Source organism: Calidris pugnax, unplaced genomic scaffold (assembly GCF_001431845.1).
Source record: "Calidris pugnax isolate Ruff unplaced genomic scaffold, ASM143184v1 scaffold134, whole genome shotgun sequence".
NCBI lineage: Eukaryota > Metazoa > Chordata > Aves > Charadriiformes > Scolopacidae > Calidris > Calidris pugnax.
This window is the reverse complement of record NW_015090873.1, coordinates 1,545,230-1,573,069: the sequence shown is the minus strand read 5'-3', so window position 1 is coordinate 1,573,069 and position 27,840 is coordinate 1,545,230. Positions and strand designations below refer to the sequence as shown.

The 27,840-nt window shown below is 38.2% G+C and overlaps 1 protein-coding gene across 3 annotated transcripts in view; it reads left to right on the top strand.

The window, feature by feature from the left end:
- Positions 1–27,409, top strand: part of ASB7 (ankyrin repeat and SOCS box containing 7) — a 33,748-nt gene extending 6,339 nt beyond the window's left edge. The window contains exons 3-6 of one of the 3 annotated variants that reach the window (XR_001412508.1): positions 4,895–5,155; positions 12,400–13,005; positions 15,323–15,488; positions 23,643–23,762. Coding sequence is in view for 2 of the 3 variants with exons in the window: in XM_014946138.1 (XP_014801624.1) it covers positions 4,945–5,155; positions 12,400–13,005; positions 23,643–23,782 (957 nt within the window). In the remaining variant the exon portion in view is untranslated. Of the gene's footprint in view, positions 1–4,894; positions 5,156–12,399; positions 13,014–15,322; positions 15,489–23,642 lie in introns of all 3 variants that reach the window. The other 2 variants (XM_014946139.1, XM_014946138.1) reach the window with 2 other exon arrangements.
- The last annotated feature ends 431 nt before the right edge of the window (positions 27,410–27,840 follow it).

The following is a 27,840-nucleotide window of genomic DNA, read 5'->3' as shown; positions in this document are numbered from 1 at the left end:
CAGTTCAGTATTCTTGTAATTTGAATTTCATTGCTTGCCATAGGGGTGAGATAGAAGAGTAGATATTTACAGGAACTGTGCAAGTGATAAAGGGAGCTGCTTATGCCTGACTTTGTCTTCTGCTTTGTATGTTTTAGTACTTATGTACTTTAGTACTAGCTAATTTGAATAAGCTCTGCTAGTCACATGCAACATATGGGGCCGGTGCCAACTTTTTATAATGCTGCATTACAAATATACCCACCAGCTGAGAAGTGTGATATAAGGCACTTTGCTTTTTCTTAACCAACTGTCTTCATAGATATTTGCTGGGGGGATACTGCTGTCCCCTTAAATGAGAATTCCCATTTCTCCTCATCTCTTTAGTCACCCTATCTTTCTGTAACATTTTTGAGCAACTAGTTTGACCTTAATTTTCAGATTTTCAGTATCACATGAGATCTTGCAAGTATTAGCCCTTTACTAGAAAGGACTGTAAAAATGGCAGTAGAAAGTTTGTTTATATTAACTTTTGGTCAGATATTCTCAGATTGAGAGAAAAGTTTTCATATCTTATTTTCATACACATTCAGAAAATAGAGCTAAATGGGCACACTGATTTTATTGGGGTTTTTTTAAGGATCTCCCCCTGGCTCATACTTACCATCAGTCAGGGCTTACTACCAGTTTTCCAAAGAAAGACCTTGTTCATGTAGTTGGAATTTCATTAACAGTACTATTAATGGTGTGATCCAGAATGAAGTCAAGCTCGCTGTCTTACAGGTGAGCGTGTTCCAAAGTACTAATTGGAGTTTAGAAAAGAGCTTAGCAAAAGCTTATTAGACTCAATAGAAATACTTCCATTGTCATCAGATTAACCAAGTTTGATTTTGGAATATGCTGCAAAAGCTGAACCATTGAGTTAGCAGTTGCTGGCTTGTAAATCCCCTTTTCTTCCTGTGTCAGATAATAGAGTTCAAACTATAAAACAAAACAAAGCCAGTACCTAAGCTGTGTATAACCTATTGAGCTAAAAAGTCTTCTTTCCTAACCCTACGCTGAAATAGTGATTGTTGCCAGACATGGTAAGTTGAAGCATTTACAAATGTCAAAGACAGGCATTTGCTGTATGTAATTTCCATATTTGCAATGTAAGTAGGGTCACTGTAGATACCTGTTAATTGTGAGTTTATATCTCTCCAAGAAGCAGATAAATAACTTCTTTGCAATGGGCATGACTAGATTATAGATGAGTGAATATGCCTTTATCTGGAAAGATGGCAGAGAGTGATGTTTTCACTTTTGTCTGTGTATATATGTGGATCACAGGAAAACAAGTGCCCAGTGGGATACAGGGAGTTGATTGCAATGTCTTTTCAATGACCTAAGAATCACGAGGCTCTGCAAATCCTTATGATATTTACGTAAAAGAAGGTTTAGGTGATGATGTGGTTTGGCATCCTAATAAAGTGCTGTAAATTTTAAGTTTTGCTTGAAATTAATTTTTGTCTTAGAACGTTTCCTTGTGCTTTAATCATGATTAACTTTACAGGAGTCTAAATACATTTTTCTTTCTCCTTTTTATCTTCTAGTTCTGTGTTAATACCCACTGCAATAGTATTTTAATATTTTGGGGGATTCCTATTGCTCAGCATTGCCTTTCTAATAGCCTGCTTTTATTCTCTTTCTTCTGATATTTCTTTCCATTTTAGGAATGCCTGTTAATGGGATATGATGCACAATGTATGTGAAAATGTAAATGCTTAACAGAATTTGCGCACTGTGGAAGAATCTCTAAATACCTGTGTTTTTTCTCTCATCCCCAGCTGGGTAGCAACTAGTACTGCAGATGAATACTTTACAAACAGAGCATGGAGTATAGTACTTATTTTTTTCCCAATGTATGCTTATATCTAGGCTTTTTTACAGTGGCTATTTTAGATAGCCTTTTGGCCCAGCTCTCTCACATCCTTGTAAATTACCTGTATCGAGGTAATTATAAATTTAATTGTTCTGGGGTGTGTTCTTACGGTGTTTAACAGGGCTATATTAACTGCACTTACATGTTTTTAGGTCTTGTATATTGTCAGCTTTGTGTTTGATTTTTTTGGAATATAGAGGTTCTCTGCAATCTTTACATACTGATAAAGAAGTCCATGAGCCAAAATACAGACAGTAGACTAATTTAAAAACAAAAAAGGGAGAAAAAGAAAAAAGAAAACTAAACTTTTCAGTTTGAACATTAGCGTTACTACTATTCATGTGCAGTATGTCACAGGAATAGATTATATTAGTAAGATGAAAATATTTTCACTGGAGCTTAGAGGTGATAAATTTCTAGGAAAAAAACCAGTACAGTTCAGTTCCTCTAGCAATGTAGTGATGTTTCATGCAACAGTTTAGATGTCTATTTAACCAGTATCTCTGGAGTTAGTGTACTAACTGTGTTGTGATGTTGGGTTCTGGAGATTTTTTCATTTTGCTTATTGCTCAGATGCTTTAATTGTGGACTGTTGTTTGATACTGTCATTTCTGACGAAAATGTTTACTATTTATAATCTGTAAGTGTCCTTTTCTTTTGCAGTTCAGTGATGTGAACCATGTCCTATGATTTTGCTAGCAACAGTGAGATCATTTGGGTTTTTTTATCCTATGTATAAGATGACTTTGCTCTGCATACAGAGAGTAAATTGTAGGATTGCTTTTCATTAAAGTCATAGAATCGTTTTGGTTGGAAGAGACCTCTAAGATCATCAAGTCCAACCATTAGCCCAGCACTGCTGAGTTACCACCAAACCCTCAGCACCACCTCTACAGGTCTTTTAAATACCTGGTGACTCAACCACTTCCCTGGGCAGCATGTTCCAATGCTTGATAACCCTGCCAGTGAAGAATTTTTCCTGATATCCAATCTAAACCTCCCCTGGCACAACTTAAGGCCATTTCCTCTTGTCCTATCACCTGTTACTTGGGAGAAGAGACTGACCCCTACCTCCCTACAACCTCTGTTAGTTGTAGAGAGCGATAAGGTCTCCCCTCCTTTTCAGCAGGTTGAACAACCCCAGTTCCCTCAGCCGCTCCTCACAAGACTTGTTCTCCAGACCCCACACCAGCTCCATTGCCCTTCTCAGAACATGCTTCAGCATCTTAATGTCTTTCTTGTAGTGAGGGTCCCAAAACTGGACACAGCACTTGAGGTGGGGCCTCACCAGTGCCGAGTACTGGGGAACAATCACTTCCCTAGTCCTGCTGGACACACTATTTCTGATACATGTCAGGGTGCTGTTGGCCTTCTTGGTCACCTGGGCAACTGCTGGCTTGTGTTCAGCCAACATTACTTGGGAGAAGAGACTGACCCCTACCTCCCTACAACCTCTGTTAGTTGTAGAGAGCGATAAGGTCTCCCCTCCTTTTCAGCAGGTTGAACAACCCCAGTTCCCTCAGCCGCTCCTCACAAGACTTGTTCTCCAGACCCCACACCAGCTCCATTGCCCTTCTCAGAACATGCTTCAGCATCTTAATGTCTTTCTTGTAGTGAGGGTCCCAAAACTGGACACAGCACTTGAGGTGGGGCCTCACCAGTGCCGAGTACTGGGGAACAATCACTTCCCTAGTCCTGCTGGACACACTATTTCTGATACATGTCAGGGTGCTGTTGGCCTTCTTGGTCACCTGGGCAACTGCTGGCTTGTGTTCAGCCAACAGTCAACCAATACTCCCAGGTCCTTTTCTGCAGAGAGTAGAGAGCGATAAGGTCTCCCCTCCTTTTCAGCAGGTTGAACAACCCCAGTTCCCTCAGCCGCTCCTCACAAGACTTGTTCTCCAGACCCCACACCAGCTCCATTGCCCTTCTCAGAACATGCTTCAGCATCTTAATGTCTTTCTTGTAGTGAGGGTCCCAAAACTGGACACAGCACTTGAGGTGGGGCCTCACCAGTGCCGAGTACTGGGGAACAATCACTTCCCTAGTCCTGCTGGACACACTATTTCTGATACATGTCAGGGTGCTGTTGGCCTTCTTGGTCACCTGGGCAACTGCTGGCTTGTGTTCAGCCAACAGTCAACCAATACTCCCAGGTCCTTTTCTGCAGAGAAGCTTTCCAGCCACTCTTCCTCAAGCCTGTAGCACTCCATGGGGTTCTTATGTCTCCTCACAAGACTTGTTCTCCAGACCCCACACCAGCTCCATTGCCCTTCTCAGAACATGCTTCAGCATCTTAATGTCTTTCTTGTAGTGAGGGTCCCAAAACTGGACACAGCACTTGAGGTGGGGCCTCACCAGTGCCGAGTACTGGGGAACAATCACTTCCCTAGTCCTGCTGGACACACTATTTCTGATACATGTCAGGGTGCTGTTGGCCTTCTTGGTCACCTGGGCAACTGCTGGCTTGTGTTCAGCCAACAGTCAACCAATACTCCCAGGTCCTTTTCTGCAGAGAAGCTTTCCAGCCACTCTTCCTCAAGCCTGTAGCACTCCATGGGGTTCTTATGTCCCAAGTGCGGGACCCAGCACTTGGCCTTGTTGAACCTCACGCCATTGGCCTTGGCCCAGCCTGTTAAGATCCCTCTGTAGAGCCTTCCTACACTCAGACAGATCAACACTCCTGCCTAACTTGGTGTTGTCTGCAGACTTACTGAGGATGCACTCAATTCCCTCGTCCAGATCGTTGATAAAGATATTAAAGGGAACAGGCCCCAATACTGAGCCCTGGGGAACACCACTTGTGACTGGCTGCCAACTGGATTTAACTTCATTCACCACAGCTCTTTGGGCCTGGCCATCCAGCCAGATTTTTGCCCAACAAAGAGTACACCCATCCAAGCCACGAGCAGCCAGTTTCTCCAATAGTACTGACTTTTTTGTTCTAGATCCTGGTCCCAATCCTAATTTATTCATGGTTTATATTGATTCAAGGTGACTAGTGTGACCTCATGACGCTTCTGTAAAAGCCAGATTCAGCTAGGATGTTACACCATCACTGTCGGAGAAACCCTGAACTACAGGAAGAGTTGCAGATTCAGGCTGCAGTTGCTGCTGGCGATGTCCACACCGTGCGCAAGATGCTGGAGCAAGGATATTCTCCAAATGGTCGAGATGCCAATGGCTGGACCTTGCTTCATTTCTCTGCAGCAAGAGGGAAAGAGAGATGTGTCCGTGTTTTTCTTGAACATGGAGGTGAGTTGCCTGGAGAGAAAAATCTTGATACCCATCTCACAGCTTTCTATCCCAATTTCCATTGTAGGGCTTTCCAGCACTGGTTAAATATAATAATACTTCTGATTTTTTTATTTTTTTTTTTCTTTCTTTGGAGTAGTGATTCATCTCTTTTTCGTTCTGGTGCATACTTGGTGAATGAGGTAATAAATTAGCTCTATATCTTTAATACCTTCCTACTTTTGGGGAGGGGTTGTTGGTTTTGGTTGGGGTTTTTTTTCCAGAATTGTCTAGGAATTGTTAAAAGAATGAATAAGCATTATGAAAATGGGGCAGAAGGGCTCATTAACTGCACTCAGCAGTCACTATAAGTGAGTGCTTTTATTCTCTGTTTGGCAGTATTATTAGAGGAAGGCAGGTTCTTGAGTTGAAATCCTAGGGAAGTTTATTTCCTTATTCTCAAGCAAGTCAACAAGTCACATTAAAGACTAAGTTTCTGTATGGGCTTTAACACAATCTGCTAAACTTTATGAAAATAGTACTTTTTGTGCAAGTACTTTATTGTCAGCTAGTCCAGTTGAGTTTATACTTCTCCTGTTTCCATCTGTAGCAAAGCTTTATTTCAAGAACTGTCTTGTCGATTGAAGTGACACATTTGCTTGGGTGATGACTGTCACCCCCCAAACGGTGCAGTCAGAATTTCTTTTTGCTATAGTTTCATGGCCATCTAAAGTGTTAGAAATGGATAGACTTAATCTTTTAATGTGTTACAGTATATGTTCTCCTCATTCTGAGTAGTGCTCTTAAAAGAATAGCATCCTGTATTGTAGCACTGTTCTTATCACAAATGAACTATGAGCTAAGATGCTTCCAGTCCCAAGGAAACTGAAATTATCTTTTTGATACTTTACATACCTGTGGCCATATGGGCCCCTTATGTGTATCACAGTATTTGTCAGATGTATGGATCATCCTTAAAATTAAAAGGCATTAATAGTTTATGGTATTTGCACAATCAGCGGTATGTTCCTTACGAGGAATAGTGAAATACAGCCTTAATAACTGGGCCCCATTGATATACCTACTATGGATTCTAGCCATGTAATATTGGCAGCCCCTCATGTCCTTATTGGAAGCAGGGGGAAAGCTACTGAATTGCTCTAATAAATAACTTTAAATTCTACTTTTTAAATGTAAAGGCTTGAGATTATCCACATATATTAGTTTGATAATTGAAAATTTTTAGGCTGTAAGTCTTGAAATATGTTGGGTTTAGCTCTGCAAACTTGAAAATGATCTGAAAAAAAACCCAACAACGACCCTTACGTATTCCTATGTATTTTCATTGTATATGTTTTGGTATTAAATAGCTGCTGATGCAGTGTTTGCTTTTTATTTTTGTTCTTACTCTTTCCTATATGAAGTACCATCTGAATCTGTTGCCTTATGAAAACTGGCTGTAATGCCTGGAAGCAGTATAGCGTTTAATCACCAGGACTAGAAAGTTGAGTAACAAATAGTGTGAGGGTTAGTCATCTACAGCAGCTTTCCTGTAGCTGTGCCTCCCTTCAGAACATTGGCACTGTTTTGTGCCTTGCCTTGTTTTCCCTCAAAACAGAGGCATAAAAGATAATGAGTATTTAAAACATAATAATGTCACAAATGAGCTATTAAGCAATGAACGAGCTGACTTAAAAGCTGAGTTAATCATGCCTGCCTCATTAGTGAGAGGTTTGTGTCTACCTTTCTTCACACAGTCTCCGCCTTCCTCCCTCTGAAGAAGTAGATTATTTTGGTGTTGGAGCTTAATCCCTGTGGACCAAAATGGTACTGGAGTGAAAGAAAAAGTCATTTTCTGGTGTGAATTTTATGGTAAAAAGAGAGTTTCGAACAGGGAGTTGAGTATTGAATATGTAGTCAATATATTAGTAATAAAGATGATGGTGAGAGGGAGTGGATGGCGTTCTGGAGGGACGACAGAAATGAGATGTTAGTGGGAAAGAAGGGGCAAGTGGTGGTAGTTGTGGTTGTCTAGATGAAGTTTAGGAGAGCTGGAAATATTTTCATAGAATGAGGAAACAGCACTGGGCTCCTCCTGAGGATAGAGTGCTGGAAGACTACTGAGTAGTCCTGAATAGTAGTAGGATGGGGATGAGTTTGGCTCATAGAGGCTGAGAAGGAATTTGGTCACTGACCTGGAAGTAAAAGGTAGCTTCTTATGGGAGTCATGACCTGGCCGCCTCTTGCTTTTGCTCTTTTTCTTCTCTTCCATCATTGCTCACCAGCAAAGAAAAGAGCCACGGGACAGCGTTGTGTGTGCAGATTGGCTGGTTTAAGTGGAGGTGGTGGAATAGGAGGAAGCTTTTGATTATCTGCTGAGCAAGGAGACATGGATAGATGGGGAAAATGCATAAGAAGCCAGTCCAGACTAGAGGGTGACACCAGCAAAAATACCAACTGGATACAAAGGTAGCAGTAGGTCAGGTAATAAATATTCTTTAGCAGAAAGTTGATCAGAACCGTGGAGAACCTTAGTTCTCATGAAAAATAGTGAATTTTACCTTCTTAGTGTGTTTGTCTCATTTCAATAAAGTGAAGAGTCTATGAAGCTACCTCTTCTCATGAAAAATAGTGAATTTTACCTTCTTAGTGTATTTGTCTCATTTCAATAAAGTGAAGACTCTATGAATCCAGCTCTTTCTGTTCATGGAAACAATCTAGAGTCACAAAGCTCAACAGGAGAGCAACACAAAAATAGCAAGTGTAGTTTTCAGTAATCTTGCATTTTTGCATACAGTGTCTTTTTGCTCCCTTTAGTTTACTTTTTTAAAATTTATTTTCAAAATGACATATTGAGACAGACAGTCTAACACTGGACAAGAACTATGTTTTATTGATCCATAACCACCAATATTAAAACCAGCTAAAGTTCTGAAAGCATGTAATTGTTACCTGTCCCTTAGCGATAACTTCTCAGTACTAATTGAGCACATAACCACCAATATTAAAACCAGCTAAAGTCCTGAAAGCATGTAGTTGTTAGCTGTCCCTTAGCGATAACTTCTCAGTACGAATTGAGCGGGACAGTTTCTGGTTACTTGTATTAAAGTGAATAAATTATTTATTGGATCTCCTAAAAATTGTAGAGTAGCAGAAGAAAGTAGCCAAACAGATGTATTTATTTATTTTTCATCTTGGCTGCAAGGTATCTAAATTTCTGTAAAGTCATGGAGAATCTGGGAGAAACCAGAGAATGCCAAATGCTCATCCCCCTAAACCAGCTCATCAAGTGTTTGTGTGTCTGGACAGTAATGCTCTCCTGGAGGTCTTTTGTATCAATGTTGTCCTAGAAAATTCAAAACAGAAGCTATGTGTAGCCACGTTTCTAAACCTTGTGATCAGAATTAAGCCCTAGTTGGAGGAGGTAAGCTTGAAATAATAGAAGTACTTTATGAAGCCAGAAGAAGCGTTGCTTTCTTGGCTTCCCAAATTAGACTGTGATAGAATAACCTAATGAAGGTGTCATGAAAGAAGGGAAACTGTCCCACTGAGCTGTAAATTGAAACTCTAAAATAACTGGACTCTTGTTTAGGAATCTATGTGTCCTCTAGATTACAGTATTAGAAAGGAGTTTAAGAGTAGAGTTTAAATGACTAGTTTAGGTGCCCAACTTCAGTAAGAAGTGAACTAACCTGAATATCATTCAGTGTTGCAAATTTTCAGTCTGATGAGATTGACTGCAGTAATTTGGTACCCTTGATAAGCAGTTAAAGGGTTATGCCACTGTCTTGTGCCTTATATTTAAGAACATAAGAAGTGACCAGATGCAGCTGTTTCTATTTCTAGATTCTGCTATTCCCAAATTAATGGGAAGCTTGAGAAGAAATTACTGTAATTGCTTGACAATCAGGTTGGCAGCAAGAAAAAAATGCTGGCAAGTGCTGGCTTCATCCCTTCTGAGTTAAATAAGTTTGTACTAGGTACTTTTTTTTTTTTTACCCCCCTGCAGATTCTGAATTCACTTCTACCTTGTGTTCCAGGGGCAGACAGCTTCTTTACAGCATGATCCAATACCGAAGCCTTTTAAAAAACAAATAAAATAACGCACAAAAAGCCAAGTTCTTAAGGAAAGATCGGTTTTTGCAGCATTGCTTTTCCTAACACAGGGACTGAATGGATGGGAGTTTTAAGTCTTAAGGTAACGCAGGTCCGACTTCTGCGAAAAGCCCTTGTGAAGTTCCAAAGTTGTCCAGGAGGTGGCAGCAAAACATTGAATGAATAGCAACTGAGGAAGTTTTGGTCTCGTTAAAATTGTTTCCCTGGTCAAGGGGAAGATTTGTACGACTACCTCGCTACAAACCCCTAATCTTAATGGAAATTGGAATAATTTTATCATGAGGTTTTGCTACCGGATTTACTTTTGGAAGGTTGGTTGTTTGTGTTGCTTGGTTGCCCAACCTAAAGGCTTTTTTTCCCCTATTGTTGAGATATTTTCTCTTACGTGACTTGGTATTTTTTTGGTTCACTTCAGTGATCAAGAGCAATGAAATTTTGGGAGGAGGGAAGGCGTAGAAAGTTACTTAAAACCATAGGTAAAGGGCATCCTTGTGTTGCAAGTGAATTGTTTGGTTTGGATTACAGCAACTTGGATAAAAATGCATATACATGCACACACAAAAGCTGGGGCATATCTGATTGAATTTGGAAATAGCGTAGACTAAACAAGCTGGTGGCAGTATCCTGCACCTCACTTGGGGGGTAGAAGTGATTGACTTGTGTGCCCTGTGCAGTGTGGAAGAGAGAAGGCAAAGCATGAATTTATAATAATTTTTTTTTTTAAATTCTTTTTGTGAAAAACAGCCCTGGCTGCTGCTGTCTCCTTTCTATTATGTCCATCTCTCTCCTTAATTCTGCCTCTCAGAAAGTATCATCCCTCTGCATCTTAATTCTCATGTTTATGCTGATCAATTTATTTATCAACAGTCAGGAGATACTTTACAATATTATCTTCTAGAATATAGAATACAATAGAATATAGAATAGTTTGAGCAGTGCAAAGAAAGAGATCCTGGGAGCGGTGAAAATCACTTTGAAATAGTATCTTTGTCTTCAATGACTCTGTGGGTTGTACTGATTCTTTGCAGTATTTTGGACATCTCATGGTAGTGCAGGTTAGGAACCACCTATTCAGTCACAGCTTTCATTTTCCTGCCAACCTGTGGATGCTTCAGCGATTACTTTAACTCAGGTTAGTGTAACTTTACAGAGTGCTGAAACTTCTGCTTTCACAGGAGACTAGGATGGCTGTCACTATGAAGGGACTGAACTTTCCTTAATCTTTCTCTTGTTATTTCTAGGTTCCTGTTCTGTACACTAGAGGCAATTCTCATGTTTTATTTCTCTGTACAGTCAGGCTGCATTAGTTTGTATGTTTGATTTTTTTTGTTTGTTTGTTTTCATCCCCTCACTCTTCACTTTAAATGTAAAAAAAGTCTTTAAAGTTGCTGGATCACCTTTGCAGCTGTATTCTGTACTCTTTCTTGCCAATCTTTTTATTTGGGGTATTATATTTTGGTATGATACCTATTTCTTTGTGTTATCTGGGTATAGTCACAGTAGGTCCATATTGGGAAGCTCATTCCTGTTGTTTTGTGTTAGCACTTCTGTGTGTTAAGATGTGTTCAGACTAAACTAGCTTGCAATTTATATTGTATGGTGAACTTAAATTATAGTAGGTCTGAATTTTGAGATGCAAATTCCCACCTTTGTCCCCTGTTTGAGTGTTGTGGCAACTGAGCAGAAAACTGCCCTTTCTGTGTGGTACAGGAGAGCAAGCACTTCTCTTGAGCAATGTGTGTGAGCGTTGGGTGTTTGTAGCCTTCAGACAAGTTTGTTTTAAACCTGCATGGTCACAATATCCTTTTTTTCTTGTTTTATTTTTCTTTCTTTTTTTCCCCTCCAGACCACTGCTACTTTCCTTCTAAACGCAGTATGTATAGATGAGGAAATTAAAAAGTATTCAATGTGCAGGGCTGCCAAGGTTATGGAAGGTGGGCAGACACCCTTCTGTTTGTCTGCACTTGATGATGTGCTTTGTGCTCAAATGTCCTGTGGTTACAGAGCAGACACTGCCACAAGCAGCTGTGAAGGACAGACCCCAGCAGTTGTTTCAGTAGATACACAGGAGTACTGAAAACATGACAACTTAAGGCTAGTGTCTTGTGCAGATAGTATCTCTCGTTACCAGCCAGGAGACTTAGGTTAGGAAAGTGCCTCAAAACTTCCAAACTGTAGTTTGTGCCTTTTAACATCCGACAGGCGACATCTCCGGATGGTGGAAGGAGAAACCTCGCAGCCTGGCTTGTTCTGTAAATGGTAACGAGGCAAGCGCCTTTCCTTTTAGTAATTAATTTGGTACACGGTAATAATCACTTGCTTTAGAAGTCTGGGTGTATTGAGCAATTTAGGAAAATCGGTTTGCTTATTTTAATTTTTAAATTCGTCAATCAGACTGAGTTTTTGTGCTGTGTTAGGGGGGGAAAATAGAATCTGTGTAATCACTTGTACGCTGCACTAACATTTTTCCTGACTCCTTCCATAAGTGGATGCTTACATTCTTGTAAAATCTTAAATTTTTGTAAAACTATAAATTCAGAACAGATTCATCATCTTTAAAAACAGACTTTATCAAGATAATCTAAAATAACATATATCCTACATGCTTTGGAAATCCTGCAGACCACAGAGAAACATTTTACCTAATACAGTATTACACCCTAAAAACAATACAGTCCTGCCAGACCACAAAACATCCGCAGTTTGGGACAGCAGATGTTTCTACACATGCTTCTTTTTAAGACCAAGATGCAACACAAGGGAAAATAAAAAAGTTGAACATTGAGAAAGAAATGTAATATTGTAGAGCTGGAGGAAAACTGGATGGACAGAGAGATTTGAGTAATTAGCCTAAGAGTGCTAGGAAGATGTGGAAAACTATTTGTCAAATGGAAACACATGTATATGAAAGAAAAAGTCTTTTTTTTGTGTGTGACTTTCTTAAATATACTTTTAGCTTTTTCTTAAAAATGGCATGTTCATGAAAGCAAGAATTAGTTTGAAGTACAAAAAACCCTGTCATGCTATGCCTGAGAAGACTAACATTCAACCATTTGATTTTTTTTTAATTTTTTTATTTTTTTTTTTTTGTGCAGCACTGGATTACTGTAATGCCTTCTAATTATTTTCCAATTTTATTTTAACTTCAGCTGATCCCACAGTTAAGGACTTAATTGGAGGCTTCACTGCTCTGCATTACGCAGCCATGCATGGCCGAGCGAGGATCGCGCGCTTGATGTTGGAATCTGAATATAGAAGTGACATTATTAATGCAAAAAGCAACGATGGTTGGACTCCCCTCCATGTAGCAGCCCACTATGGCCGAGACTCCTTTGTCAGGCTCCTCTTGGAGTTCAAGGCTGAGGTTGATCCGCTCAGCGATAAAGGTACTACGCCGCTTCAGCTGGCCATTATCCGGGAGAGGTCAAGCTGTGTGAAAATCCTCCTGGATCACAATGCCAACATCGACATTCAAAATGGTTTCCTGTTACGATACGCTGTGATCAAAAGCAATCACTCTTACTGCCGAATGTTCCTTCAGAGAGGGGCGGATACAAACTTGGGTCGCTTGGAAGACGGACAGACGCCCTTACACTTGTCTGCTCTTAGAGATGATGTGCTTTGTGCACAAATGTTGTATAATTACGGAGCAGACACTAACACAAGGAACTATGAAGGACAGACCCCACTGGCTGTTTCAATAAGTATTTCTGGAAGTAGCCGACCCTGTCTGGATTTCTTACAAGAAGTGACAAGTATGTATGTAAGAGAAGTTAATCACAGGACGCAGTGTCCTCTAAAAGCCTTCTTTGAATTTAGCCCCCAGAAAAAAAAAAAAAAAAAAAATTGCTTCCTCTCTGCCCCTTGATGCTATTTAAATGCACTAGAAAATTTCTGGGAAGGTGAAGGGATTGTGATACTGGGAATCCCTTACTCAGCAAAGGTGCTAATGTTAAGTGTATTTCATTTAAATTAGTTTTGTTTAAGTATCTACAGGAAGCAGTAATTTTTAAGAAGTCAACTGTAAAATCTCATTTTTTTTAATGGCCTTAGCACATAAGATGTTTGAGGTTTGGGGTTTTGTTGTTTGGATTTTTTTTTTACGTCTTTTTTTTTTTTTTTTTTTTTTTTTTAAATCATCATGCAAATACTCTGCAGTTGCTGGCGCTACGACTAGGGCAGAAAAGAGGTTTTTTTGCTTCTTTGTGTTCTCCCCCATTCTCTCCCCTGCTCTCCCCTGCACCAGACAACAAAACGGCATAGTTTTTTTTCAACTTGAAGGGGTTTCATGTGCTGTGTAGCTTTGATTTGATTTTGTTGATGTCTTTGAAATATGAAAGAGATTTTAACTCATCGTGACTTCTGGTATTTCAAAAGAGTATTAGGCTCGTAATATTCTGGTCACTTTTGATTATCAGGTTTTGGTGTATTAGATCTACTGAAAGTTTTCTTTTCCTCTGTCGTTCACCATGCAATGCTATAATAGTGTTTTGTAATTACAGTATTGCCTAAAGCGTTTAGGAATTGCTGATAAGTAATTACCAGGAGTTTGCTAATTCAAACATGTAAAGATGGCCTGATAAATTATCATCCTACAAGGATGATCTCTGCACTGCTGAGGACAGGGTATTTCATATATGCTTTTTCCCCTACAGAGCCTTTTTTTTTTTTAAATGTGGTGGTTTTTAATGAAAATTAAGCACCCCTTATACTCTGTAAAGAAACTGAAGTTTATTGAGGACTGGGGGTGAATCAGCTGAGATCCGTTGTCAGTAGCTGACACAAAGAAGCACTTGGAATTTAATTTCTGTCTTCATGGTTTGTGATGTTATTTTTGCTTTTATCTGAAATCTAAAGAGTATTTTTTGAAAGGTAGACATTGGTAGTAAGAAATACAAGCAACTAATAGATTTTTAATTCGCCTGCCCCTTCTAATTCAAACACTTTTCTTTCTGGTTTCCTTTTTGGAAGCCTCTTACTATATATGAACACCATAAGGGTTATTAGTAGATGATACAATATCCAGACTTGCAGTTTTTCACAGGCTTAGGATGTGTCCGTAGGTACGAAGGCTGAGACTGGTTTGGGGTTTCTTCAGTGTCTAAAGACTAATTCAGCAAGTTGGAAACTGGTACTGTAAATTACTTTTTGGTTGCAGATTCCATACCTTAAGGGTTTAATGTTAATTGAGAAGTAAATTCTGCTACAGAAAAGTAGCTTAAATTTGTGGCTAATATAAGTGTTGGAACTATCCCAGTTTTATGCTGATGGAGGGAGAAGTGGGGAAGCAGGGAGGGCTAGTGCTGACAGAAACACTTCAGCTTTGTACTGCAGAGCAAAATTATAATGAATATATGTTTACAAACAGCTATAAACAGACTCTGCTGCCCTTATCATAACTATCCAAACACTGTCTTCCATGGTTTTCATGAATAATCACTTTAATAAGATGGTGTAGGAGAGATGAAATGGATAAAGAGAGAGCTGGGATTTTGGTAGCGGAGTTCCCAATTAGATCAGACTCTGTACAGGGAATTGTTGAGATCTTATGCTGTAGCACTTCGGAGAAGAATCTTGTTTATTGTCTATTGCAATTTATATTTACTAGAAGAAAAATTTACAAAATTTTTAGAGAATTCTTCTTGTGGAAGCCTTCCTGAAATTACCTCTTGTGGTTGGTAACAGTGCCTTGGTCATAGGGCTTAACAGGAATTTCTAGTTTGCTTATTTGCACATTTTACCAAGTACTTAATATAGAAATCCATAGCTGTAAATTTCATATGTGCATCCAAAGTTCTGAAGAGTATATTTGATATTAAAACCGGAATTAACTTTTACTTGTGCAGTAGATTAAAAAAATTAAACTTAAAGATTAATATAGTTGAATTAGGAAAATTATCAAACCGATTTGTGCCTTCAAGTGAAAGGAGTTGCATGCTTCATATAAATGGGATACTCTTTAGCAGTTTACAAGTAAGTAGCTTTTTTTTTTTTGTAATATTTGGAAAACATATTTGTACATTTTCAGTTCTTCAGAAAACATCATATGTGAATTTCTTTTTGTTTTGGTAGGTATTGTAATCGGTAATAATCGCAGCCTTTAGCCCAGGTCCCCGGTTGTGAATAACAGGCAAGAAACCAACTCTCAGAAATACTCAGTATTGGCCCTGAGAGTCTGCAAGAAGATATTGGATTTTGGGGTTTGACCCTGAAGGTCTGATATTCTTCCTGGTTACAGGTAGAGATTCCTTTGCTCCTAGAATAATTCCAAGAGGAAGTTATTCTCTGGTTGTGTCTCACTATTTAAGCACGAAGCTGGAAGTTAGGAACAACAAAGTTTTTTATTGCGAGTCTGCCGTTGACTTGGTGTTTAGACAGTCACTCGTGTCTTTTTCCTTTTAGTTTGTTCCTTCTTTTTTTTTTCCTTCCTCCTTTCTTTTTTACAATACAAAAATAAGTAAAGTCTACCAGTGAAAAAATTTTGAAGGTGAAAGTTGCCCCAAAGATTTTATTGATCACCTTCGATTTCCGTACATGTATTACACTTCCCTACTCCAAAAAACATTTATTGGTAACCACCCTGGTATCTGAAATAGTCTGATAAAGAGCTGTTTTGTAGCACTGCAGTATAATGCTTCAGTTTTATGAGATCTGAACTTCTCTTCAGGACTGTTAATGGTTAGGCTTGGAATACACTAATGCAAAATTACGAGAGGTACGTGTATATAATATATATGAAGATAGTTACATGCAGACATTTATTTATATTTTTTTTTTAGTAGTCTATATGTCTACAGAATTAAATGTGCAATTACAGTCCTGGATGGAATGATTATGTTGAAGGTGAAGTTAAATAGAATTTGAGAATATTAAAACATATAAAGAGAATGCTGGAGGCAGGAAAAATCGCAAGTATTAGAAAAACACTGAAACGTTTAAAGAAACTTTTAAGTTACTAGCAATTCAATTATGATCTCAAAAAGGGGGATAAAAAAGTTCCAACCCTTCCCCCTCCTCATAGCTCCCATTTAATTTAATCACTGTTCAGATAATGTTGCGGAGCAGAGAGTCTATGAGGAGCTCTGCGAGTTGCTTGTCTGTGTCGAGGCAAATAGTGGAGTAAATGGATACGGCCACAGCAGTGTCATCTGGCATGTATGTTAACAGGTATCAAAGAACTAATTCCAGATCTGGAACAAGATCTAAAGGTCACCAAATGAATTAAACTACAAATATTTCATCTGCATTCCTTTTTTTTTTTTTTTTTTTAAAAACTTTTCAAAGGGCAAATCTTTGTGTTTAGATTTACATAGCACTGTAAATGTGCAGAAAAAATTAGACAAAAGTTCTGTTAAGGTAATCCTTATACATTCTTCATCTCTATTCCTTTGCTAAATAAAGATAACTTTTCAGTAGGACTTTTTTTTTTTTCTTCTTCTTTTACTGGAAGAACGTTTTAGAAAGGGTCTCTGCATAGTTTTAACTTTTATGAATACGGAAATGTCATAGTGAATTAAGTAGAATTCGACATATTTTAGTACGTGGATAATTGCAAAGGAAACAGTATCTTCATGTTTGTTGTAACATAGAAGAACTTTACTGGAATTGCAAGCTCTGTCAGCTTCCTTGGGTGTCTTGCCCTAATGACTGTGGGCTGCTTTGTCATCCAGAGTTATGCAGGGAACTGGGGCAAGAGGCTTATTTTATAGTTTTCATTTTATCTGACTCAGCGATAAACAAATACCGTCTGAATCACGATTGCTTTCTGCAGATTGCAGGTATCTATTTGGTAAAAACCAGTATAGTTTCTGGTACCTTTATAAAGCCATAGCCCAATTTTTCTTTTCAGTTAGAGGGAAGATACTTTTCAAATACTTGTTTAACTCTCAACTTGGAATTGCCTGGTGTGATATTGAAAAATGTAGATACGAAATCAGAGTGCAGTTGACTGTTTAGATTAAGCAGTTGAGTCATTTTTATATATCTATATACAGATGCATACTTTGGAAGAGTTTTTTTTGGAAGAGGCCTCTGTAAAAAATAAAAAACTTCTACACATGGCACGTACAGTACAGCCACCCCCCACTCCCATTTGCACACCTATGCTGTGCTCTGTTATAATGTAAAAATAGTGCAAGAATGCATCTTAAGCCTGTCTTTATGGTCAAAGCACTTAACTTACTGTCTCCTAGAAACAGATAAACATTATGGGATTGAAATTCTTAGGTGAATTTTCATAGCAATTTCAGTAAGACTGAATTTATAGAAACATTACAAAATCTTCTCCAGTTGTATTCAAATCTTAATCTCATTGCTAAATACACCTGTTATACTTTGAGCTTTACTGGCACTCTGCTTTTCCATATATAAATTTTCAGTCCAAAATACACTCCTCCTTAGTACATATTTTCCATGCCAGAAATACTGAAATTTAATAGACATCTAAAACTCATTGTGGGGAATTATTTTGCAGAGAGCAATGAAAACATACTTCAAGCTCAAGTATTCTAACGGAGGCGTACTGAACACAAAATTGAACTAGAACTTTTAAAATAACTTATATGATATCCAGCTAAAAAGAATTAGAAGCGCCTCTTTGTCCTGTGGAGCTAGGTACTGGTTCAAGAAGTTTGTTTATTTTCTCAAGGAACTGTCATTCTTTTTCTCTCTAAATTCAGCCCCATGTGTCTTATATTAATATATTTCAGACCTACGGATTCTTGATAATAGCTTTTTCTGGCATTTTGAATGCTGGAAAACCAAATATCCTCTCGAGTTATTTTGTTGTTGCTTTTTACAGAGTACAAGAGAATGAATTTCCTAAACGTAGACCTATTCTTGTTGCAATAAACAGCTCAATTCCCGTTCAGCTCAGCAACAGCCATTTGCAAGGGGATGGCATCCTTTCGGTGGCATCCTCTTTGCGTGTCCTCATCAGTGTGTTTCTCGTCTGGTGAATCAAACAGAATCATAACTAAATTTAATTGTTTAATTGTTAGCTTAGTTCCTTCACAGTTGTGAAATAAGGGATGGATTTAATAGTTAGCTGCAGATATAAATACTTATTCTGATACTCTAGAGGAACTGAGTTGCTGCCGGCAGCAGCAAAATGTTTTTAATGTTTCGCAAAACTTTCATTTTTAAGTTTCCTTTGTAGCTAAAAAGAAACTAGCAAATGGATTCTTGCTACTGTTTTCGGCCTTTCACAATTCCTAGGGGAGGCAGAGGCTCAGTTTGAGAAATACCACTGTAAGCTTTTTTTCTAGAGAAATGTACTAATATTGCAGAGAAAACCGTGGGCGGCTTCTGAAATATATCACTGATGTTATTTGATGTTATTTTTCGTTTTTTAACTTCTTCAGAAGCTGCCTCTCCACTTCAAATCAATGACACTGATTGTTTGCTTTTAAAAGTATTCTGATACTCTAGAGGAACTGAGTTGCTGCTGGCCGTACATCAGCCTGGTTTCAACTTTTTTTTTTTTAATGTTTCGCAAAACTTTCATTTTTAAGTTTCCTTTGTAGCTAAAAAGAAACTAGCAAATGGATTCTTGCTACTGTTTTCGGCCTTTCACAATTCCTAGGGGAGGCAGAGGCTCAGTTTGAGAAATACCACTGTAAGCTTTTTTTCTAGAGAAATGTACTAATATTGCAGAGAAAACCGTGGGCGGCTTCTGAAATATATCACTGATGTTATTTGATGTTATTTTTCGTTTTTTAACTTCTTCAGAAGCTGCCTCTCCACTTCAAATCAATGACACTGATTGTTTGTTTTTAAAAGTACTTTTCTCTTTTTTCTTTTTTTTTTTTTTTAGTAGGTAGAACAATACATCAGAGAGGATCTTTTCAAAGCCTACAAGTGTATTAATTTCAGTTACTCCTAACTTTTCTCTTGGGTAGCAGAAAGGGCCAGTTCATGATTTTTGATTTGTGCAGATGCTCTTGTATCTTCAGTGGAGGAAAGTGGTAGGGATTCCCTCTTTCCACCTTTACAGCACTTTTGCCTACAACTGAGGGAGGGTCCCTACAATGTTCTTGGAGGTACAAGGTCTAATGCTATGCCTTAATGATCCTTAAATATAGATCTATGAGGTTCGTTAGTGTTTTATTTCTTGGGGGGTATGGTCTGCATAGGAAGAACAGGCAGGCACGGGTCTAAATGCATAAGCTGCAGAGCAGTTGTAATGATGACATACAGTTCTCTGTATAGGTAGTAAATCCTAAATGTAAGTTTTGTCTGGCTCTGGGATAAACCAGCAAAGTCCCAGACAGAATAGCAGAAAAGTCTTGGAACTGCAAAAAGGAAAGAAATGGATTGTTGAGTGGAAATTCAGGATTAATTGTAATAATTTCGTGCTGTTAAAACATACGATTTTTTCACTTGCTTTACCAGAGAAGGCCAATCTATTAATAATAATTTAAAAGATTTATTTCATTATTTAAGTAAAATAATTAGTAATTACTAAAGGGGGGAGTGTGTGTGTCAGGAACTTTGTTAGCAGTTGAAGAACTGAGTTAGGAAAACGTTTAAGTTTTGTACGTACTGAAGTCTGCTACCTCTAAAGAGAAAAAAAAAATAATCAAAAAGCAGTTCCTCTTTATTTTCTACCCCTGTGTTTTACATTTCTTCTGATCGGAAGAAACTTTTCTGACATGCTTGGAAAACCATACACAAGAAGTGCGTTGGTGGGGATTTCTGCTTTCCATTACAGCACGTAGCGTGAGCTGTGGAAGACAAAAGATAAAACTATACATCTCTTTTTTTTCCCTCCTGCAATTAATCCTAATTATTTATTTTATTATCACTATAAAGCTTGCAAAATAAATGGACTGAAGTTATCTAACTCCTTCCGGTGAACACGTTAGCAAACCTTCAGCTCTGCAGCAGCAGCAGGTATTTGCTACCCTGATGGTAACTGTAAAACAACCTGAGAATATCCCAACTGCTCCGGAATAAGGGCACTGCTGTCATCAAGGTATCCCTTTGAGACCGGAGCAGGGATGTGGGGTGTTTGTTTTTAAGGTGATCAGTAGTTTTTATATCACTACTTTGCATGATGATGGTAATTAGGTCACTCTTACCTTTTATGTTTTTTGATTTTTTGCTTCTTTTTAATTGTCTTCCTTTCTAGCTTATTTGCCTCAATAACTTTACAGGCTTGTGTTGCAGGATATAACCAAAGTTGCTACTTCCTAATTGTTTTTAAACAGAACTTTATTCATTATTTAACTTGTCTCACTCTGCCAAATTACTAATAACATTTTTCATTTGCCAAACCAAGGTTCACTGACATCGGTCTGTAATCCTTTAATTTTTTTTCTTTTTTCATTCAGATGCAACCAAGAATGAGTAAGTGTTCTAGACACCGTTTCTAATAAATCACAAATGCATTAATAACCCTGGAATTTGCAAGGCGTGACCTAAGACACTAACAGCCACTAGATGTAGCAACTGGTGCTTAACACTGGCAATGGCCATTGTTAACACATTCCCAGGAAATATTTTTAGGCTTATCAGGGGAAAATGTCATACATTTGATAATCGGGTCTTTTTGACTTAACTGATGACCAATTTCTTCTGGGTATTTTAAGTTGTCTGTTCCATTTTGTTCTCAAAAAAAACCCGTAGGATGTTAATTAAAAGGCATTCATTTCTGAAACCAGAAATCAGTGTCTCACAGCTGTATTATTGTGTACTCTAACACAGAAAATACACGTGGAGATCTGTAGTTCTCTATGCCCTCTAACGCTGCTGTTTGCAGTTAACTTTTTAAAAGGTGCATCCTTTCTGAACCCTGTTTGCATTCACATTTAAAGCATTAGAACTATTTATCACCGTAAAGATTCCTCTGCTTGGTTTCTTGCCAAAAGTCACTTATCTTTCCCTGAAGCTTGAGCATTCAGCTGTTGTCTGAGTTGTGTAAATTCATTCCTTCAGGTGGAAAAAAAAAAAAAGGTTGCTAAGAAGAAACCACCAGTGGACAAAGTAAAATGATCTGTTTTCTAAGTCATGACTGAAGGAGATAATTAAAAATAAATTGACATTTAGATACTGTGGGGATAAGTGTAATAAAAGTATTTTAAACTTACTAAGGGAACTCAAATTTTCATGCTCTTTAATTTCAAATCTAATTTCTTTAAGACCAGACTGAGACTATTTTCATGCATTACTTCTGCCAGCTTACCTCGGATAATTCTAGTGCTTAAGATAAACCCTGGTGTATACCTGTCTGTCAGCCCATTTCTATAGGAGAACCCATGCAGGGGGAAAAAAGGGGTGAACTCCCTATAGAGGGTAACTCAAACCAAGTACAAAATGCCCAAAGTAGAAAACAGGAAATAGTTTCATTATCTCTTTACTCTGTGCTTACCAGGAAAGTCTAATAAAATAATGTCAATGTCTTTAGCTGATAGAAGGGTTGTTGCTGAATGAGGAGGAGGATGGAAGAAGAGAAGGGGTCTGAAGTCAGCTCTGAGGCTGACTCGAGCAACCAAAACCCCCCCTGTCCCCTCCAAACAGGTTTGTGCCCGGTGAGCTGGCAGCATCCACTGTCCACCCTAAAGCCTGCCCGCATCCCAGCCCCGGACAGGAGGCATTTCCTCTTTCAAAAACGTCCTGCTTAATTGGTGGCAGCTCAGGAAAGCTAATTGGAAACGTCCATCTAAGTTATTTAAAGTCACTTTTGTTGTTTCGTATTGCTTTTTAAAGAAATGATTGATTCAAGCAGTCAGCTCCATAAAATCACCAGGCCTTTCTTTGCAAAAGCAGGCACTGTCTTTAACCATTAACAATTATACAGATAATAAAAGACTGCAATAAGTTGCTCTGTTGGCAACAGATTATCTTGATACCGGAATAAGCACCTACATTGTTCATGGTGCCAAGTATTTTGACTCGGCACCCGATGGTTGTCCCATAACTGTAAGCCTTCTTTTTATTGTTTTTATTTTTTTTTTCTGTCTGCAGGCCTTGACATAGTTAAGTCGATGATCAAAATATTGACTAGCACACCCTCAATGTGTTATTTGGGGAATTAAAAAAAAAAAAAAAAAAAAAAAAAAAAAATATATAGCAGAATGAGGAAAAAGCACAAAGGCAGGCAGGTAGTTTGGTCAGAGGTTTGGAGCGGTTCCTGTGGTGGGAGGTTATTAAATAGAGCAAATGTCTTCAGCTTTGGAAAGAGGTACCAAGCATGAGTGGAGGACGGAGAATAATATAAAGGTATGTAAAATCATGACTGGTGTGAGAACCATTATTCCTTTTTTTTTTTTTATAACTCAAAGAATGGTAGGCACGCAATGAAGCGATCAGGAAGCAGATCTAAAATAAATAAAAGCACTTTGTAGTTTTCCAGCCAACGCCTAATTATATTGTGAAATTTGTTGCCACAGGATGTTTTGGATACTGAAAGTATGAATGGGTTCAAAAAAACATTAAAGAGATTTACAAAGGGCAGGCCATTCACAGCTATTAAAGACATAGATCAGTGTGTGCAATCTCTGGTTTAGAGAGGCCCAAAGGCACCGGTGCTGAAAGCTGGAAGGGTATATCGGGACAGGGTTTCTCAATGTCTGTTGTTCTGCTCTTTCTTTCTTCTTCCTTGGGATCCATTGCTGGGTACTTTCAGATAGAAGGCTAGATTAATCTTTCTGATGTCGCATGGGAGACCATTTTTCAAGGTGGCTGAATAGTTTGCTGTTAAGAATGAGTTTGAAGAGGAACCACTTCTTTTGGAAAGTCCTTGCCAGAAATTCTGAAGTTGATGTGATGTCAGTAAAGCTTTTCCTCTCTGAACGGTGGTTAACTCCTATTTTCTTTCTGTTTTACGAGGTTCTGGCTGCATCCAAAGCCTAAAGGCTTTATCTTTTCATTCGAAGGGAAAGACAATCTTTAACTCTGCCACGCGATCCGTGTATAACTTTTATAAAACCTCACTCTCTAAGGAAACTGCCCACTTCTGTTACAGTTGAATGTGGAAGTTTTTGTCTTAGTGTTTGAAAAGAAGCCAGACTGGGGGGATTATTTTCCCCAGGTGTTACAAGGATAGAAAAAAAATCCACAAAGAGTTAAACGGAGGAGTTATGCTGTTCTACAATGCTTAAGCGTATGTTGCCACCTTGTGAGAATCCTTACATGGATAATGTCACTTTACACTGGCATCAGGGAAAATTACGTGTGTGTAAAAATGTTTTTAGGATTCATCCATTGATTTCATTTGAATTACTGTTCATTAGAAACTTATTAACCTCCACCTTTTTTCTCTTGTAATTTTTCCCTTCCCTGGGCCTCATAGAAAACAGCAAACGTCTGTGATTTTACTGAGTAAATGATTTCTTAAACTATATTTAAAACGTGATCATTTTACTTCTATGTATTCCTTTTGTCTTTTCAGGACAGCCCAGAAACTTGCAAGATCTATGCCGAATTAAAATCCGTCAGTGTATAGGCCTTCAAAACCTAAAACTACTTGATGAACTACCCATTGCCAAGGTCATGAAAGACTACTTAAAACACAAATTTGATGATATCTGATATCCATGAAGACAAGAACTCTGAGCAAGATTAGTTATATTCCAGATACTGAAGAGGCTTGTTGCCTTGCACAAAGTATATCCTATGCAAATTCTGATTTTTCTGTGAAGTCAGAAGGCAGGTATACACTTCCTTGGGTTTTTTATACCACATGCTAGAAGGTCTTAATTTTTGGTTTCTTGGTCCAAGTTTACAAGGTCCAAGCTTTCTATACAATATGACATTTTAAAAATTGCTGTTGGTTTTTTTTTGTTTGTTTGTTTTCACATGAAGTGTGCAGACTTGCAGTGTGGAGACGGAAGGTAGCCTCTCAAGGGGAGCGGTTGGTTTGAATTGGCATGCTGAGCAATTATTCAAAAAAAAAAAAAAAAGAGTTTTGGAAATCAAGGCACCAGTCCTGCAAAAGGATACTAACAGAAAGACCTTCAGCGCCCTGTTGTCTGTTGGGATTCTTGTCTCTGCCAGGGTGTGTGTGTTTTTGCAGGATGGAGGGAAGAGTTGATAAGCAACACCTCCTAGGGTACTGTAACGTAATTTGGAAAGTAAAATAAAAATGCAGTTACCCTGTTCAATTTGAGGGTCTACACATTGGCTCTTTTTATATTCTTTTCCTAATTACTGTAGTTGGGATGCCTATAAAATTCAGGCCCTCTTTTTTCCTGACATTCCCTGTTAAATGGGCGGCTATTTGTAAGTCTATTTTTAACAGTGACAGTACACTACAAAGAGGCATAGCCTCTGTATTTTTTACATTAACTTAAGAGTAAACAAATTTAGATTTTTTGAAGCCAATGTATTCTGTTTCTCATACAGTGCCTCCTGTGCAATAATCTTTCTGATGTATTTTCCCTTTATGTGTGATTCCCCCACACATTGTTCCTCATTTAGTCTCAGTGCATTATTTGTGAGAATGGGAGCTGCTGCCTCGCTGTAGTGTTGACCTGACATTACTGAAGTGAAGTGGCAGTTGCTGTTCGTTATTACTCCCTGAATTTCATGAATGTATAACCTGCTTTATTTCACTTTCAGTTGAAATTTTATCTACGGGTTCTCAGCCAAATTGTGTCCACTTAAAAAAAAAAAAAAGAAAGAAAAGAAATTGGCCAAACCCTTTTACTTTAAAGGCAGTGATGGATTTTATATTTTTTTCTTGGTTGGTTGCTCTGAAATTCTGTTTATTTCAGGTTAGAGAGTGGGAAGTGCACGTAAGTTATTAAGATGCATTTTATATGTGCACTAACGAGCCCCATCCATATTGAAAATTTAAATTTTGCGGATAATCTGAAAGCAGCAACTGAAAGGAGTACTGAAATTTGGCTACTGAATGTGTTTTTCATACTTAGGTATTGAAAAGATCTGTTAAAGAGTTTTGTTCTGGTCATAAAAAGAAAAAGTGAAGTTCTCACTATCAAAAAAAGATTGGGCCAAAATATGCAGTTGTTTCACTCTCTTTATTTTCAAGGGATTACGGAGTCATCGTAAGGTTCTTGCCAGTGTCCTCTACTTTTGTTTTGCCATCCTACCGGCTCCAGAAGAGCCTCTCTAATATCAGGAGTGCTTTTGTACCAATTACACCAATGGAAGCGGGGAGATGAAAGGAAGGGTGGTGGCTTTTAAGTTAAACACTGTCACTTTCAAAATATTTAATATTAAAAACATGAAAAGCAAGGTGAAGCAGGTATACTCATATTATTTAACTGTGCTAGTTCCTTTTAATATCTTATAACCCTGGGCTGCAGTTCCTTGAGCACAAACCTTATCACTGACAACGGATGCACCGGAACTCTGAGGAGCAAGGAGGATTATCTCTCCCTATTGTGCCTGGCATTGCATCAGGTTTCCAAACAATAAGTGATTTTGGGGATTCATGGCTCAGAGGATTGGTAATGGGATGTTGAACCTCTTTTATCTCTAGCTTGTATTGGTTCAAGTCCAGCCTGCTTGTGAAGAGTGACCAAAAGTACCTCCAACCTTAACACCACGCAGTACGAGCTGTGGTCACCTCCAGGCAGGAGAGCTTTAGGGTGCTTCCTCCAGGTTGTATTTAAGTGGTGGCCTTCCAGCAGGGACAACCTGAGAGCATGGGTGGGCTGTGGGTGTGAGCTGGTGTGCGTGATGGTGTCCATCACCTCCTACAGAAAGATCAGGCATCGTGATCTTTAAGCTCTCCGGTGCTGAGACAGGACAGGCATTAACATTGACTGGCAGGTTTAAAGTCTTCAGTTTTGTCACATGAGATCAGAACCTTAAAATTGCTTTCTCTTTTTTTTTTAAAAAAAAATAGTATTGTTCCCTACATTTGTAAGTTGGTCTAAACCAATGTCCTTCCCCACTGAATTTTTACAGTAATATTTTCTAAGGTAATCTAGAGTATATTTTAGTTGCAATCTATATTAAGGCAAATTATTTGTTCTGTCTGTTGCTGTGACTGAAGAAAATTATGGAAGACTTTGTTGGTAACATGAATGCTATTTAATGAAGAAATGTGTAATTCCATTATTTATTATTTGAGGTTTGTTTTTTGGTTATTTCTTTTGACTGACATCTAAAGGGAACACACTTACATTTCAGGCCAGTAAAAAGCCTTTCTTTGAAATTAATTTTCATCCTATCCTCTGGACCCTCCCCAAGGTGGAGGGGAGCCCTCACCCTTTCTTGCAATGCTAAGCCATCTCTTGTAGCTGGTTTCTCTGACTTTGATTCTGCAAAGCACCACAGCACCTGTGTGTCTCTGGACCTACTGATGGTAGGTCTGTCTTGAGTTATACACGTGCTCGAGTGCGAGTGAAGTCTGATTATTCATTGATAATCCTATCTCAATTTCAATAATGGGGAATTCGGTCTTTTTTTCTTTTTTTAAAATTAATTTAAATATTGTGCACAAATGCTTTGAAGAACAAACAACTTTTGTTTTTCATTCGGACTAGAATGTGGAAGGAGAAGTGCATAATATGGACTTGTTATGTAGCCTAGTTCCATTATCTTAAAATTCACAGTTGAACGCTTTTAATAAACCTTAAAAAATTGGCAAATACACCAAAGAATCAATATGAGTAAAAGACTCTGATCATTAACAAACTGCAAACCTCATCCTTTAAAACAAAGCAGAAAGTTTTTGTAAATATTTATGTTTATAAATGTACAGCAGAGTAAGAGTGTTTTTTAGATTATTTAATTACCATATTTCTAAACTATTTACATTATAGACAATACTTGTTAGTTTGAAAAGCTCTTGAGTGAGTGTTTTTTTTTTGTTTGGGGTTTGTGTTTTTTTTTTTAAATTCATTATCACTCATGCTTGGAATAACTCTGGCTTCCTTGGGATAGCGTGGAAAATTCAGTTTTCTGGCTCTGGTTGGCAATTGTAGGAGAACACATCTGGACAGATTCGGCAGATAAATACCCAAGGGCAAAAGAGAAAATGTAGCGTGCTCACCAGGGTGGACCTGGGCTAGACGAAAAAATTGGATCCTACCATTCTCAGTTAAAGCTGTCAAGAGCCCCCAATGACATTGTGACAAGAGCAACTTGGAACCTACCCACAAGTCTAGCTTCCATGCAACGCTGTGTTACCGATACCATAATGTATTTTGTTCTTCCTTTGCAATGTAAGTTTTTTTTTTGCTTTGGGTCAAATAGTACAGATCTTTTTAATGGGATTGTGCGACACAAGATTTTTTTTCCCTGTGTATGACTTTCATATATAGGCTCTCTGAACTGTCAGTGGTGTGGGAAGAGCAATGGTAGTTGCAATTAAATTTAAAGAAAGGGCTTTTCAGCAGCCTTCTTGCTTGATTCATCAAGCAATAATAGACATAAATATGTTTAATTTCTGAATTTTTGTGGTTGATGACCTTTATTAGCCAGCTTACAAGTATGAACATAATGCAGCTCCGTGACATGCAGGCTCTAAAATTTACATCAAACCCCAATTTTCTGAATCATAACAAGTCTGAAGTCTGTAGTATAGCAATACCTGCCTCTGCAGTTACCATTAAATATAAACATCTTGTCTCCTCAATTCAAAATTAAAAAAAAAAAAAAAAAAAAAGAAAAAA